The sequence below is a fragment of the Sapajus apella genome, unplaced genomic scaffold (assembly GCF_009761245.1).
Source record: "Sapajus apella isolate SASKATOON/1434 unplaced genomic scaffold, GSC_monkey_1.0 scaffold25, whole genome shotgun sequence".
Classification (NCBI taxonomy): Eukaryota; Metazoa; Chordata; class Mammalia; order Primates; family Cebidae; genus Sapajus; species Sapajus apella.
The window spans coordinates 5,107,739-5,125,038 of NW_022436965.1; the positions used below are offsets into that span (position 1 = coordinate 5,107,739).

The 17,300-nt window shown below is 36.1% G+C and overlaps 1 protein-coding gene across 5 annotated transcripts in view; it reads right to left on the minus strand.

Annotated features, from left to right (window-relative positions):
* HMCN1 (hemicentin 1) overlaps positions 1 to 17,300 on the minus strand; it is a 528,603-nt gene that overhangs the window by 251,591 nt on the left and 259,712 nt on the right. For all 5 annotated transcript variants that reach the window (XM_032291619.1, XM_032291616.1, XM_032291617.1 and 2 more), the window contains exons 5-6: positions 15,568 to 15,739; positions 13,318 to 13,424 (exon numbers count right to left, since the gene is read on the minus strand). In XM_032291619.1, the coding sequence (XP_032147510.1) occupies positions 13,318 to 13,424; positions 15,568 to 15,739 (279 nt within the window). The remainder of the gene's footprint in view (positions 1 to 13,317; positions 13,425 to 15,567; positions 15,740 to 17,300) is intronic.

Sequence of the window (17,300 nt, forward strand, 5' to 3'; positions counted from 1 at the left end):
CCAATATTCAACATCCTTAAAGAAAAGAACTTTCAACCCAGAATCTCATATCCAGCCAAACTAAGCTTCATAAGTGAAGGAAAAATAAAATTCTTTGCGAACAAGCAAGTACTCAGAGATTTCATCACCAGCAGGCCTGCTTTACAAGAGTTCCTGAAAGAGGCTCTACACATATAAAGGTACAACCAGTACCAGCCCCTCCAAAAACATGCCAAATGGTAAAGAGCATCAACACAATGAAGAATCTGCATGAACTAATGAGCAAAATAGCCAGCTAGCACCAAAATGGCAGTATCAAATTCACATATAACAATATTAACCCTAAATATAAATGGACTAAATGCCCCTATCAAAAGACACAGACTGGCAAATTGGATAAAAAGCCAAAACCCATCGGTGTGCTGTATCCAGGAAGTCCATCTCACATGCAAGGATACAAAAAGCCTCAAAATAAAGGGATGGAGGAAGATTTACCAAGCAAATGGAGAGCAAAAAGAAGCAGGAGTTGCAATTCTCATCTTCGATAAAATAGACTTTAAAGCAGCAAAGATCAAAAGAGACAAAGAAGGACATTACATAATAGTAAAAGGATCAATGCAACAAGAAGAGCTAAATATCCTAAATATATATGCACCCAATACAGGAGCACCCAGATACATAAGGCAAGTTCTTAATGACTTACAAAGAGACTTAGACTCCCACACAATTATAGTGGGAGACTTTAACACCCCATTATCAATATTAGACAGATCAACCAGACAGAAAATTAACAAGGATATCCAGGACTTGAACTCAGACCTGGACCAAGCAAACCTAATAGACATTTACAGAACTCTCCACCCAAATCCACAGAATATACATTCTTCTCAGCACCACATAACACCTACTCTAAAATTGACCATATAACTGGGAGTAAATCACTCCTCAGCAAATGCAAAAGAAAGGAAATCATAACAAACAGTCTCTCAGACCACCGTGCAATCAAGTTAGAACTCAGAATTCAAAAACTAACTCAGAACCACGCAGCTTCATGGAAACTGAACAACTTGCTCTTGAATGTTGACTGGATAAACAATGAAATGAAGGCAGAAATAAAGATGTTCTTCGAAACCAACGAGAATGAAGACGCAACATACCAGAATCTCTGGGACACATTTAAAGCAGTCTCTAGAGGAAAGTATATAGCAATAAGTGCCCACATAAGAAAGGAGAGATCTAAAATTGACACCCTATCATCAAAATTGAAACAGCTAGAGGAGCAAGATCAAAAAAACTCAAAACCTAGCAGAAGACAAGAAATAGCTAATATCAGAGCAGAACTGAAGGAGATAGAGACACAAAAAACCCTTCAAAAAATTAATAAATCCAGGAGTTGGTTTTTTGAAAAGATCAACAAAATAGACAGACCACTAGCCAGATTAATAAAAAAGAAAAGAAAATAACCAAATTGAGGCAATAAAAAATGATAAAAGGGATATCACCACAGATTCCACAGAAATTCAAGCCATCATCAGAGATTATTACAAACAACTCTATGCACATAAACTAGTAAACCTGGAAGAAATTGATAAATTTCTGGACACTTGCCTCCTCCCAAGCCTAAACCAGGAAGAAGCCAAAACCCTGAACAGACCCATAACAAGGTCTGAAGTTGAGGCAGCAATTAAGAGCTTACCACCCAAAAAAAGCCCAGGTCCAGAAGGGTTCACAGCCAAATTCTACCAGACATACAAAGAGGAGCTGGTACCATTCCTTCTGAAACTATTCCAAACAATCCAAAAAGAGGGACTCCTTCCCAAATCATTTTATGAGACCAACATCATCCTCATACCAAAACCTGGCAGAGACTCAACAAGAAAAGAAAACTTCAGGCCAATATCCATGATGAACATAGACGCAAAAATCTTCAATAAAATGCTGGCAAGCCGATTGCAACAGTACATCAAAAAGCTTATCCACCATGATGAAGTAGGATTCATCCCAGGCATGCAAGACTAGTTCAACATACCCAAGTCTATAAATGTAATTCACCGCATATACAGAACCAAAGACAAAAACCACATGATTGTCTCAATTGAAGCAGAGAAGGCCTTTGACATAATTCAATAGCCCTTTATGCTAAAAACCCTCAATAAGCTAGGTATTGACGGAACGTATCTCAAAATAATAAAAACTATTTATGACAAACAAACAGCCAATATCATAATGAATGGGCAAAAACTGGAAGCATTCCCTTTGAAATCTGGCACTAGACAAGGATGCCCTCTCTCACCACTCCTATTCAATATAGTACTGGAAGTCCTAGCCAGAGCAATCAGGCAAGAAAAAGAAATAAAGGGCATTCAAATAGGAAAGGAGGAAGTCAAATTGTCTCTATTTGCAGACGACATGATTGTATATCTAGAATACCCCATCGTCTCAGCCCAAAATCTCCTGAAACTGATAAGCAACTTCAGCAAAGTCTCAGGATACAAAATCAATGTGCAAAAATCACATGCATTCCTATACACCAATAACAGACTTAAAGACAGCCAAATCAAGAATGAACTGCCATTCACAATTGCCACAAAGAGAATAAAATACCTAGGAATACAGCTAACAAGGAATGTAAAGGACCTCTTCAAGAAGAACTACAAGTCACTGCTCAACGAAATAAGAGAGGACACAAACAGATGGAGAAACATTCCGTGTTCATGGTTAGGAAGAATCAATATAGTGAAAATGGCCATACTGCCCAAAGTAATTTACTGATTCAACACTATCCCCATCAGGCCACCAATGACCTTCTTCACAGAACTGGAAAAAAACACCTTAAACTTCATATGGAACTAAAAGAGAGCCCGCATAGCCAAGTCAATTCTAAGCAAAAAGAACCAAGCGGGAGGCATCACACTACCGGCCTTCAAACTATACTACAAGGCTACAGTAATCCAAACAGCATGGTACTGGTACCAAAACAGAGATATAGACCAATGGAACAGAACAGAGGTGTCGGAGGCAACACAACACATCTACAACCATCCGATCTTTGAAAAACCTGACAAAAACAAGCAATGTGGAAAGGATTCCCTGTTTAATAAATGGTGTCGGGAAAACTGGCTAGCCATGTGCAGAAAGCAGAAACTGGACCCCTTCCTGACGCCTTACACTAAAATTAACTCCAGATGGATTAAAGACTTAAACGTAAGACCTAACACCATAACACCTCTAGAAGAAAATCTAGGTAAAACCATTCAGGACATAGGCGTAGGCAAGGACTTCATGGCCAAAACACCAAAAGCATTGGCAACAAAAGCCAAAATAGACAAATGGGACCTAATCAAACTTCACAGCTTTTGCATGGCAAAAGAAACAGTCATTAGAGTGAATTGGCAACCAACAGAATGGGAAAAAATTTTTGCAGTTTACCTGACAAAGGGCTGATATCCAGAATTTACAAAGAACTAAAACAGATTTACCAGAAAAAAACAAATAAGCCCATTCAAAAGTGGGTGAAGGATATGAACAGATACTTTACAAAAGAAGACATACATGAGGCCAACAAACATATGAAAAAATGCTCATCATCACTGGTCATAAGAGAAATGCAAATCAAAACTACACTGAGATACCATCTCACGCCAGTTAGAACGGCGATCATTAAGATATCTAGAGCCAAAAGATGCTGGAGAGGATGTGGAGAAGCAGGAACACTTTTACACTGTTGGTGGGAGTGTAAATTAGTTCAACCATTGGGGAAGATAGTTTGGCGATTCCTCAAGGACCTAGAAATAGAAATTCCATTTGACCCAGCAATCCCATTAGTGGGTATATATCCAAAGGATTATAAATCGTTCTATTATAAGGATACGTGCACACGGATGTTCACTGCAGCACTGTTTACAATAGCAAAGACCTGGAACCAACCCAAATGCCCATTGATGATAGACTGGACAGGGAAAATGTGGCACATATACACCATGGAATATTATGCAGCCATCAAAAACGATGAGTTTGTGTCCTTTGTAGGGACATGGATGAACCTGGAAACCATCATTCTCAGCAAACTGACACAAGAGGAGAAGATCAAACACCACATGTTCTCACTCATAGGCGGGTGTTGAACAATGAGAACACATGGACACAGGGAGGGGAGCACTACACACTTGGGTCTGTTGGGGGGAAATAGGGGAGGGACAGTGTGGGGTGGGGAGTTGGGGAGAGATAGCATGGGGAGAAATGCCAGATATAGGTGATGGGGAGGAAGGCAGCAAATCACACTGCCACGTGTGTACCTATGCAACAATCTTGCATGTTCTTCACATGTACCCCAAAACCTAAAATGCAAAAAAATAAATTAAAAAAAAAGAATACAGGTTTACTATTCTCTGAGCAATGCTAAAATATGAATAAGTTAAATAACAAAATATATTTCATGTGTCTATACTATACTGTAGACAGTAGGAATGTCTGCAATGAATTTAAAAGGGTTTATAAATAAAAGATATCTCCAAGTGAGTCCATTTTTATATGTAATTAATTCAACCCTGGGCTAAGGGTAATGGGAACAAAGAACACCCCAAATAAACTAACACTATGGCTTAAATATACAATAAAAAGGAAAAAATTGAGCTAATTTGGTTAAAGTTTTTAAAATAGTTTAGTATTAAAATAACTTCTGATGTTAATTCATGCATTCATTAGTATTTAATTATTCTCTTAAAATAATTCTAAAATTATTTTAGAATTAAATACTGTATTTTAGAAACACTAAACACATTAAAATTTCTTCATGAGAAAGTGCCAACAGTTTGATATCTATTAAAGTAAGCTATTATTTTCATCTCTTTCTTCTTTAAGATCCCTTTAAAAAATATTAGCATAATAGAAACAAACAGATTTTATGTACAGTGAGGGTTAAAGCAAGCAATACATGAAAGAGGGAAGAGAAAAAAGCATTAACGTGCACAAAATGCACACACTAAATATATATAAATTATATATATAACATATATATAATATATATAACATATATAACATATATATAATATATAACATATATATAACACATATATAATATATGTTATATATATAAATTTTTTTATATATGGTTTGATTTATATATATAAATATATTTATAAAATATATTTTATAAATTATATAAAAATATATATATAAATATATGTATATAAATCCATACACTATATATATATATAAATATATATATATATATAACTTAACTTTTTATATGAATTCTCACTTTTAATCCTCACAAAAGTCCCTGTGAGGGAGTTTTATCATCTTCACTTCATGGATCAGAGAGGTTAGGCGACTTGCTCAAAGTGAACAGATACAGCAGATGGCAAAGCTTGGGTCTGAACTCAGTGAAGCTCCAGAAACAAAACTCTACAGCTACCCCATGCGTTTCTCATGATGATCTCAATGAATTTAATTATGCTGGTTTGAGAAACATTGAAATATGCTGAACTGATTTACACAATAGGAGGAGAGTAATATGGAACTCCTGGGACTATCCAGAAGAAAGCAGCAGAGAAATGTAATGGGGCAGCAAGGAGTTCATGGCCAAGGAAAGAGTAGGAGGGCACAAGGTGCTTTACGACATAGCTCCCAAATCTACAGGTAAGTCTACTAAACTCACAAAACGCTTGCTATTGATAGATTTCTTGTGATATTTTGAAGGGGCTGAGTTTTGCCCTGCATCAAAGTACAAAAGGTTAAAATCAACACACAAATAATCAGAAGGCAAGGAGACCATAAGCAAGAAAGCTTTTAAGAAGCTGCGGGAGTCCTGGGAGACTTCGGATTCTCATGAGTTATGAACCTGATGAGGTTGAAGGAGAACTAAATGACATGAAGGTCTTGGAGGGGCAAAGAAAATTCAGCTAATTCTATAACTGAGTCAAGCAAAGGGGTGGTCCAGCCATATTTCTCTCCCTTCCTTCCTCTTCCAAATTATGTAAGCCATTTTAGTAAATTATCTATAAATGCAATAAAATTATGTGTGTGTGTGTGTATGTGTGTGTGTGTGTGTGCACGCACACACGTGTGTGTGTCATCAAATTAGTGAGGTCAAAATTACTGTCTTAATGGCTTTCTATTTGTTCTTTTATATCATGTAGATTCAACCTGTGAATTATATTAAAATTGGAATATGGCTCCAAAAAGCACCTTTCCACCACGGAATATCTTGAAGTATTGCCCCTGTACAGTTACCCTAACCTCATGGCTTCTGCAGAGAAGAGGAGGGAAACCTAGCAGCAGCATTGAGGCTCAGAGCTAGAAACTTTCTAGATACTAGACAGTGAACAGGATTTATCTGAGCTAGGAAGAGTTGTATTTCACAATTTATTCATACAATTTCTAAACGTACGCAATGAGCCACATTACCCCTCTGAATGAGTAGTATCATGTTCATTAAGTTGGGTAGGGGCTGAGTCAGGAATATACAGCTGCTGCAGTGTGAACAGATGTGAGGTAAGGTCACGGTTTGGCAAAGATGAGGTTATACTAGATGTGATAGTTAATATTAGGTATCAACCTGACTGGATTGAAGGAGGCCTAAATAGCTGGTAAAGTATTGTTTCTGGGTGTGTCTGTGAGGATGTTGCCAAAGGAGACTGACATTTGAGTCAGTGGACTGGGGGAGGAAGGCTCACCCTCAATGTGGGTGGGCACTATCCGGTCAGCTGCCAGCACAGCTAGAACAAAGCAGGTGGAAGAAGGTGGGATAAGCTGACTTGCTGAATCTTCTGGCTTTCATCATTCTCCCATGCTGGATGCTTCCCTCCACTCCTCCTGCCCTTGGACATCAGACTCCAGGTTCTTTGGCCTTTGGACTCTTGGACTTAAACCAGGGGTTTGGTAGGGGCCCTCAGGCCTTTGGCCACAGACTCAAGTCTTCACTCTTAGCTGCTCTGCTTTTGAGGTTTTGGGACTTGGACTGAGTCACTACTGGCTTCTTTGTTCCCCAGCTTGCAGATGGCCTATTGCAGGACTTTGACTTGAGACTGAGTGAGCCAATTTTCCCTAATAAACTCCCTTTCATATATGCATATATCCTATTACTTCTGTCCCTCTGGAGAACCCTGACTAACACAGAGATATATACCAGCCTCCGAAAGTTGTAAGTAGATAGCCTTGGTCTATAACATAGTAAGGGAAAAGAAAGAGCAGAGTGAACCGGAGTCTAGGTTTCTGAATTGGAGTGAGACTAGCTGGACTGAAGGAGCAAGACAGGCTGAAGGACAATGGAACAAGCACCATGGAGAGCTCCAGGGAAAACGACTTGCTCCCCTGAGATTGCTGCTCAGATCTTCCTGGCCAGCTCTGCCTTTACTTCTTAGTTTAAAGGCAAAGGCCTATTAAATGCCTGCCTACACTGAAAGTCCCTTCAAGGAAGTAACTATTTCATATTCATCACCCACAGAATGCCAGTCAGGAGGCACATGATTTTGTAGGTTTAATAAATGACGTTAAAGACATCCACACGCCTAGTATTGATGTTTTTCCTGAGATTTTCCTCAGACCAGCTAATGCCATACTCATCAGGAATTCACCAAATGTTTCTAGATGCATTATGTTAAGTATGTTCACATGTTATCTCTTAAAACCCTATTATATCCAAAGATAATTTTATGGCACAGCAAAGAAACAGACGCTCAAAAAAATGATATTTATCTAGGTTTAGACAGCAACTTAAATGGCAATTATTCCAAGTTCAATGTCTTTCTAAGGTACCTAAGTCTATGCATGGTATTTTAGAATAACATAATTTCTGAGTAGATTTGGACCCCATGAAACAGAAAACAATAACATTCTCCAGCTATTTCTTTGTCATCATACGTTTCTGAGTATCCCTTTAGTTAGGAAGAGTCGCGTCAGTGGGGTGTTAATAAATTCTTCTCTAACAAAAAAACCCCCTAATTTTTGGCATTATTCAATTTCTGTGCTGTAAATATTCCCATCACAGCTGATTGCTAGCTCCCAACATGATGTCACTGAACACAGAGCAGGGAAGAGAAATGTATCATTGACTCTCCACGAGTCGTTATGACCTAGCTCCAGTATACCATTAGGCCACAATAATGGCTTGGTTACTGGGTTATAAAGGGAGTGAAATGTGTCGCTTCTGGGATGAGACAGAGGTAACACAAATTTCTTTTTTTTTTTAAATTTATTCAATGCATATTCTCCAGGTTTTTTCCTCACTAAAGTAACTGAAGATGCTGCATGCTCTAAATTAGGTAGAGCCTCCATCAGCTTGGGTTCTTGAGTGACTGTAAAGCAGAATACTCTGCCAGACCCCATGGGACACAGAAAATTAGTAAGGAATTAACTTCCTTGTACTGAGCCAGTGAGAGTTCCTCCTAGCACTAAATGTGAAACCTTACCTTTTATAAATTGAATTAAAATTTGATTGATAGTGAAGGTTTTTCTCTCTCCAACAGAATTTCAAAGCTTTATAAAATAGCAAATGTGTCCAAAGTAAGACAAACACACACACACAAAAGAAAAATGCAAGTGTATATGCATTAAAAGTAAAAATGCAATTTTTCCTTTCTTTTTATGCATATACACTTGCATTTTTACATATATTCAAGAGAATAACAACTAATCAACCTATGTCAAGGTTCATGTGTCAACATTATTAGCAACAACTAATCCATGTGGCAGAAACTGCTGAAGCACCTCACCAATATCTCACTTGACCATGACAGGATTGAGTAGCCATTATTTCCCCCCACTTTCCTCAGACTTAGAGAGGTTAAGTAATTTCTCCAAGAACAAAAAGACATTAAGTAATGAATCTTGAATTCAAGTAGATATCCACCTCTTTTCAAAGTATTTGCTCTTAAGTTTTAAATTATTTACAAAGGAATATGATGGTTTCAATAAAATATCGAAAACAGGACCTACTGTGAGCTAGGCATTACGTCAAAGATATAACCTTGCCAGCTAGATTTAACTACCATTATTTTGTTGGGTATTATGCATTTGGAGAAATGTGTGACAAGGAAATGCATCTAAAACATACATTCTACTTAAATACACACACACACACACACACACATGCACACATGCACACATACATATACATATCAACTTATATATACCCAAGTATATGTGTACCTCAATGTACACATATCTTTTTTATAAAGGAAGTATTCTATTTGGTTGACAGTCTGATATTTACAGGCAAAAAAGCTGGGACATTTTTCAGGAAAAATCTACTATAAAAAACTACACTGACCCAAAACATTAACGCTACAACTAATCTATTTACTTAACACACTTGGTGTAGCATACAGGCTTAGGAGGCCAGCATAATAATCTTCACGTATGATCCTTTTAGACTTGAGGTTGATTTAATTATGATTACTAAACAAGCTTATGTCACTTGAGTATGATTTCTAAAATATCCTTACCCCATAGAAAATGCATTAGTAGGCTCTGGATACCAACATAACTATCCAAAACCAAAATATTTCTACTAGTCTCAGAACCTCAGTATAATCATGTGGTTGGGTACACACTCTTCTGTACTTGGGAGATTATCTAAAGACAGTTTATCCGAACGTACTTAGTAGAAACATATCCCAGGAGATAGGTTAAATTAAATGATCACACTGATAATCCTAGACTAATAGAAACATTTGTACCACCTAAACCCATTGGGTGCTGACAATCACTTAAGGTTTTTGCAAGGAGTTTCCCTTAAAAAGCAGAGGACAAAATTTGGCTCAAGATTTTCTGTGGTTGCATTCAAATACTCTACATACAGCTGCTGAATGGAAAAATCACATTGCTTCTCAGAAATAAGATCCATGAGCTGTAGCTCTCCTACAAATGGAAATTTAGGAGCATAAAACAATCTTCTGTTCTGTTTTTAATAAAAGTTTACGTTCTTTCCAGTTACTTCTTTTTAACATGTTTTACCTGCATCAGAGGCAACCTAAATTAGAGTATTTATGTGAATTATACAAATGAGTTGACTCATTATTTCTGCTTAGTAAAAGTGCCCTAAGATGGAACAGTAAAGTACTTACCAGAAAAAAAAAATACAAAAGAAAAGAAACTGCCACTCTCTTAGCATTTTAAATCATAAACACATTAGTGTTACATGCTAGCACCTCCACTATAGGCCAAGTAAACCAGCTCTTCTGCCCGCTTCCCTGAGTATGCTCGGAATAAATGTATGAATTTTTATTCATAAATATTTATATAGTTCTTTCTCAAGCATTGTGGCATATACTAGTGGCAAAATCTGCTTTATAGAGAAAGAGAGAGACAGAACAGGTACAGAAACAAAAATGATATAAGGGAGAAATTAATCCAAAAGGGAAGTGCAGAAAAATTTCGCAGAAAGCCAGAGGGAAAAGAGCCTTTTAGAGAAAAAACAAAAAAAAAAATCTGACAGTTTGATGAAACTTTTGTCGTTTCAGCTGAACTCTGTGGGATATTTACAAGTTAAAATGCAAGGAAAGGCATAAGGAGAAGGAACAGCTTGAAAGAAAGCATAGGGTAAGAGAATGTGGTGGGGGAGAGAGAGTACAAAACCATATTTGACAAGAATGTAAAGACAAGTGATAGACGATAACTAGAAAGATTGGCTTGAGGCTCAGTTGGGTTGTCCTTGAATACCATGGTAAGGTCAAGTAATAGACAGATCGTTCTCCATATTTGGGATAAAAACTGTTATGTGAAACATTCAGTAAGTCATTTTAATGATAGAGCAGGCCTTTTTCAGATAGTTGAGTGCATGGGAGATAGCACCGGGGATACACTATCTAATCTCAGACATTTCTCTTCTTGAGAAAGTGCACATGTAAAACATTTATCATTCATTAGACATCCAAAAGGGAAATCCAAAGTCAACAGCAATATTTTATGTGAGCTGATTCAGTCCAGTTTCCCTTGCATCAACCTGATACATTCTTTTGGTATTTCATATAGAAGCAAAAGAAGTTTGTTATTTTAAGTTTCATTAATATGCTTATTCTTTGTTTAGTTGTTGTTACCACTAATCCTACACTAGAAATGTTGTAAATCAGAGCTGGAGGCTCTTTTGGTGAAGGCTAGATATAAATTTAAAATAAAATTATAATAGATACTGTGTCTTTTTATTGTTCCCTTAATTATAGGAGACAGCTTAGAGACTTGCCTAAACAGAGTTCTCATCACCTCATCACCTTATCAAAGGCTCTGCTCACTCATAGAAACTAATCCTCATCACTTCTCTGTTCTAATTATCAATTAAAATGTGCTTAATGTCTATTAAGTAAGTATCACAGATCATGGCCAAGAGCAGTCAGTAAATGTTTACTGAATGGATGACTGAATGAATAGTTGTGCTAGGCACAAGGTAAAATAACAATCATGCAATATCCCTCCTCTGGGCAAGAGTTTTACTAAAAGAAATGCCACTGGCAGCAATCCAAATCACCTGGAAATAGGTTCAAGTACTGCCCAATAAATTGCTACTAAAATGGAAGAATGGCCTCAGGTGCACATATTTCACAGTCCATAATGGATTACTTAAGGTCAATATTCACAAAGCAAGGAAAAATTACCACAGTGGACATGCTAGCTCAAGACACTGCTGGCTAAGTCATGCTTAAATTAAAGTATTTGAGGGATGAAGAGACTCGACACTTATTGTAATTCCTACCTATTGTGGTCACAAAACATCAGACTCAATACTAGTGATATTTTTGGCAAGTTAGTCAAAATAACCATAAATTTGGCCACATTTTAAAAAATATTGTAGCAGCAAAACAATTCATCGTCAATCTAAGACACTCAATAAATATCGGGCACTATGTGCAAGGAATTGCATGGGGAAAAAAACAGGCAGGTAGGGCCATTTCCGATATAGTCATTAAGAAACTACCAGATTTTCTTTTATAGGCCTTTTCACCTATACCTTTATCTTATATTATCAATCTTGAAATAATCTATACAAGAGTTTCTATTTTTCCCGCAGAGCTTAGAGTTCTGAGAATAAAAAACTAGTATCTTAGGATTTGAATGGAGTTGCAATGTAAACATTCATTCTTTAAACTGAGGATGTTAATGGATCTATTCTTTTTAAAAAACTGGCATAAAAATGGCTCCTCGAATTTCTACAGTGTATTAGCTCCACATACTTTCACAGCAACTCTGTAATTTAAATTATGATCCCAAGAATTCCATTTTTATATAGGGAAACAATGAAAGAGAAAACAATGTACAGGATACCTTCATTTGAGTTCTCCCAGAAAGATTCTAGAGCAAGTTGTTTATCTGAGAGATGGAAGGAATGCTAATAGGAAGAGGGGAGATACACAGGAATGGGAATAGGCCCATAAAGGGTGTGTTTTTAAACCTGTTTCCACAACCTGGAGCTTATTCCTTCAGGTGCTAAAAAGCTGCTCCTGAGGAGTGTTAATTCCTCAGCAGAACCTTTTCATATTCTAGAAATAAACCTTTAAGACACAGAAATGCATATACTGGATTTCGAGGTAGGCCAGAGCACACTGCAAAGCCTGAGAAACATGGGCAAGTCACTCAGAGCATCTGCCACAGTGGGACACACACATCATCTGCAGCAGAACTAGGTCTCTGATTTACGGTAGCTTGAATTTTAAGTGGATATATTTTTCCTTCACACTGCCAGAATACAATGCTTTCTTAAAGGAAATATGTACCACTTAAGATAAGTTTAGGATACAAATACCATACTGTGCTAAAGAAAACAATGAACAGACACCTACCAAATAAAAAAACCAACACAGCACTTGAATGCTTGCTTTGAAACAGAAATGATACCATTTCAGGTGTATCATATTAATTTAATTCTCAGCCCAATTCTGTAAAGTAAAGGACTGTGACTACCATCCCCACATGAGAGAGGAGAAAAGCCACATGCAGAGAAGTTCTGTTCCCCAGGCAGTACAGCTGTGAAGGGTTGGTGTTAAGATTCAAACCCAGGCATTTTCAAACAGAGCCTATGGCTCGAACCTTTATTCTCTGTTGGCTCCATCTCTGATTAATTTGTAAGCACCAGGTAGATAATAAAATAAATCCACAGATTTGATGACAGGAAAACTATTTTAAGTGTATCATGTGGCAATGATGACGTTCATGGTCCTCAAACTTAAAACTACCCAATTCATGTGATCAAGATACCTTCTACAAACACACTATGTATACTGCTTTTAGTTACAAGCACTCTCCATGATAGCAAGAGTATATGTTTAAAAAACCCATTGTGCATACTTCATGAAACATGCCAACTTCAAAATACAATAATAAACAAACTTTGTGAAATAACACTACCTTCACTGTCCACGTTCCGGCCTCTGGCTCTTTCACATTCACTACTTTGGCAGAATTATGGATATTTAATAGCTCATTCAGGCCAAATCCCTTTTTTATCAGCTTCCCTGAAAGACAGACATAAGCGTAACAAGCATAATCCTTCCCTCAGCTATGTGTATTAGCTAATTTAACGCTACATAAAACTAAGAGCATGATCAAATTTCAAATAAGTCAGGCACATCTTTTACTCAAGTGTGCTGCAAACTAACCCAAGAGCCTTTACTTTCTATTCTGTGGCTAAATGAAAGGCATTCGGTTTTCAGTAATATGACCTGATTGACACTTATACCCATAGTTCAAAACGTTATTTATTTCTAAAATACACCTAATTTTAGGGTTTACAGGCATTGGAAGCTGAAATAATGGATTACTATTTGTTATGCTAATTTGATCACAAAATGAGAATAACAATTAGCAGACTGTAATCATATCTCTGAAGCCAAACTAGATACTAATTACTATGGCTACCAAAAGTTACATGGAGTCACTAGAGACATTTAGATTCAATAGATGGCAAACCCAGCAAACCAGAGTAAACGTTGTTCTGGAGAGCCCCGGGCATATCTTTGCACAAAGTGTAAAACCTTAACTGTTTCCCATGAAGCACAGGAGAGGGCGTTTATCTGTCACAGGAATAATTAAAGGAGGCAGTGTGATGAAGTAGCATGATACCATCGCCTACGGACCTGACATTTATCTAAAGTGTCTAATAGCTGGAACGCAGAAAACAGGAAAAGCAAATTTGGAATTAAGCCACAGTTTATTCACTTCACTCTTGACTTTCCCATAGAGTACTTCTCCAGTTACATAAAGAAATAAGTTAGCCCGGGTGTGGTGGCTCACGCCTATAATCTCAGCACTTTGAAGGTGGGAGGATCACAAGGTCAGGAGTTCAAGACCAGTCTGACCAATATGGTGAAACCCCACCTCTACTAAAAATACAAAAATTTATCAGGTGTCCTGGTGCCTGCCTGCAATCTCAACTACTCAGGAGGCTGAGGCAGGAGAATCACTTGAACCTGGGAGGCAGAAGTTGCAGTGAGCCAAGATTACACCATTGCACTTTGGCCTGAGCAACAGAGCGAGACCCTGTTTCAATAATAATAATAATAATAATAATAATAATAATAATAATGTTATAAGCATCCTATATTTGAATCAAAAGTTGTACAATCATTATATGCCCATGACTTTTTAAAGTAGTAGAAACATAATAATACAATGGGTACAGGTACTCTAAGTCTCCAGTTAGTGGAAAACACAAGTCTTTCCTAGGTAACATGGATGTTATTGCAGTAGAATGCTACTTCAACAGGAAAATCCATTTATAAAGTCAAACTTGTAGAAGTCTTTAGAAAGAGGCTGTACTTGTCTTGTACATTTTAATGTGTTTGTGGCCTCTGAGAACAATTTCATAGGTTGTTTTCTTGTGGGAATTATTTTCTTCTAAGACAAATAAAGTAAGAAAGTCAGTTATCCCCTTCCCTATTTATACAGAAAAAAAACATGCAACTAAAGCCACAGTGGAAATATAACTATTTTGCAAATGTTATTAAGTAAAAATATTTCTAAATGGAAATGTTAAGAAAAGATTAAAGATTTCTGTCTTTACTAGATTGCAATTCATTGTAAATCTTATTGTAATTATCAGCTAGCAATGGTACCAGACAAATGATATGGTTATAAAATATACTTAAGTAAGGAAGCAAAGTGAATTAAAAGTTCCTTTTACTAAGATATAAATTTGGTTTTTAACAAATATCTTCTGTAAAATTAAAACTTATCAAGAAAACGATAGAGTGGAAAATCAGTTATTTTAAGAATTTTTTGGTGTGAGTCATTTAGAAATAGTGTAAAATACTGAATTTGACAGAATAAGTTACTGTAAAATATTTGCTCTTATATAGATTAAGAAAACATAGTTTCAGGTTTTATTTAAATATTTTTCTTTTGAATCATTTAACTATAATTAATTTACTAAAACTGGCTTGTTTAAATATAAGAAGTTTTACCTTTTTGAATCTCATGTTATTTCAATAATACTTAGTACTTTCAAAATGTTGTTTTTTAAATACCTTCCTTAGCCACTTCTGAATTTATTGAATTTATTCCTGAAGTTAGCATTCACTTGACACAAACAAGTGTGCAAAAATTACTTTACCCTCTATGTATTCTGCATTTTATTATGTGATGTTTGATAGATCTCACCTAAAGGATTGCGAATTTCAATCACTGGAGAAGGGCCACTCAGTGACACAGTGACTTCTTTTAGGCTGGGATCGAAAGGAATTCTCCAAGTATTTACTGCCTTTTCCAAATGATCTGTGGATAAGAGGTGAACTTTGGAGGCCTGTACTGCTTCTTCTACCCATTTTAATACCTGTAGGAGAAAAAGAGAAGTGTAAGTGATATCAAAAAACATTCAGTTTTATACCATTGCTCTTTTAGGTGCTTTGGGTGATCAGATGACTCTGGCACATCCTGGACTGCTGTGAAATTTATTTCAGTTATTACTGAAGATAGAACTCTAACTCTGGTTACTGTAGATTCAAAACAAAATGCTGGTAACCCATGTTCAAATTTCAACCTATCTTGGAATAATATATTCATAATGAGACTACAGTATACATAAGCAGTGAAGGGAAACATGCAGAGATACTACTGACAATCTGCTATGTCTCAAGAGATAAGAACTCATTTAAAAACATAGTAGTGCCAACATGTACAATCCCTTTTTCCTCCACTCTTTCTTTCTGGATTTTATTTCTTCCAGATGTAATTTGTAAAAGAAATCCATCTAGCAAATTATCAAATCCAATTTCAGTAAATTGGGCATATTAATTATTGTATTATACTATATTATAAATATATATAGTGTATTATAATACATTACAGCATACTAATTATAGAAATATAATTGTAATGTCACCAAAATAGTCATTTTTATAATAAAGTGAATAAATAACCATATAATGGGAAAGGTATTACATGAAAGAGAATAGATATTTCAGGTTAGAATTTAATAACAAGTAGTGTATTCTTGAAAAAGAGTCCATAAAAAATTAAGAAATTGGGTTATAAAAAGGTATTAATGCCTCAATGTGAACAAGAAAAACTTTGAATCCATAGAAAGTTTCTGCAGTAGCAAAGAGAATTTCCCATTAGACAAATGGTGTAATCTCGACAGGTACTCCTTGAATGATCTTATAATTTTAAATCATGATAACCTTTGATCCACCTCATCTTTCTCTGGTTTATGTATCCTTTAAGACTGCATATCACCATGAAAATTTTGTTTTGTAATTAGGCATAAGACACTGACCAGAGCTGGATATTAAGCTAAAGTCAAGCTATTAATGATAAACAAAAACATTTTTTGAAATTTTAGTGTAGGTGGTCACATTTCAAGTAACCAAGCAATAAATACTGTGCAACATTTTTATTTTCTGTGAAAAGTATCCTTTTATTTTTTTCCTTTTCTTTCCCCCTAAGGATAAGGGAAGCATCCAAGACTTATTATCACATAATTAACAATATGAAGCAATTACATTTATCATAAAATAAATGTTGATTGTTCAAGACACTTTTGCAGGTACTAAGGATTGATGACCACATTTTTAGCCATTAGAACTCGGGTTTACTGAATGTTTTTGCATTTCTTATATATATTTTTCATAAAAATTCCTGTCCTTGCTCCAGTATTGAAAATCATATATCCTATTTGTGTGTCCAAAAGTAAGTGTTGTGCTCTATATATGATAAAGGTGGGATAGGTACTAATGTCAATGAAATTGATCATAATGACACTGATGTTCTTATTAAATGAAAGAAATTCATAATACAAGAAATGCTTGTTGAAATAATGTGTGTAAAATCTCCTCACAGTACCTCCACACAGTAATTCCACATCACAGTACTTTCGCAGTACACATACTTACAAG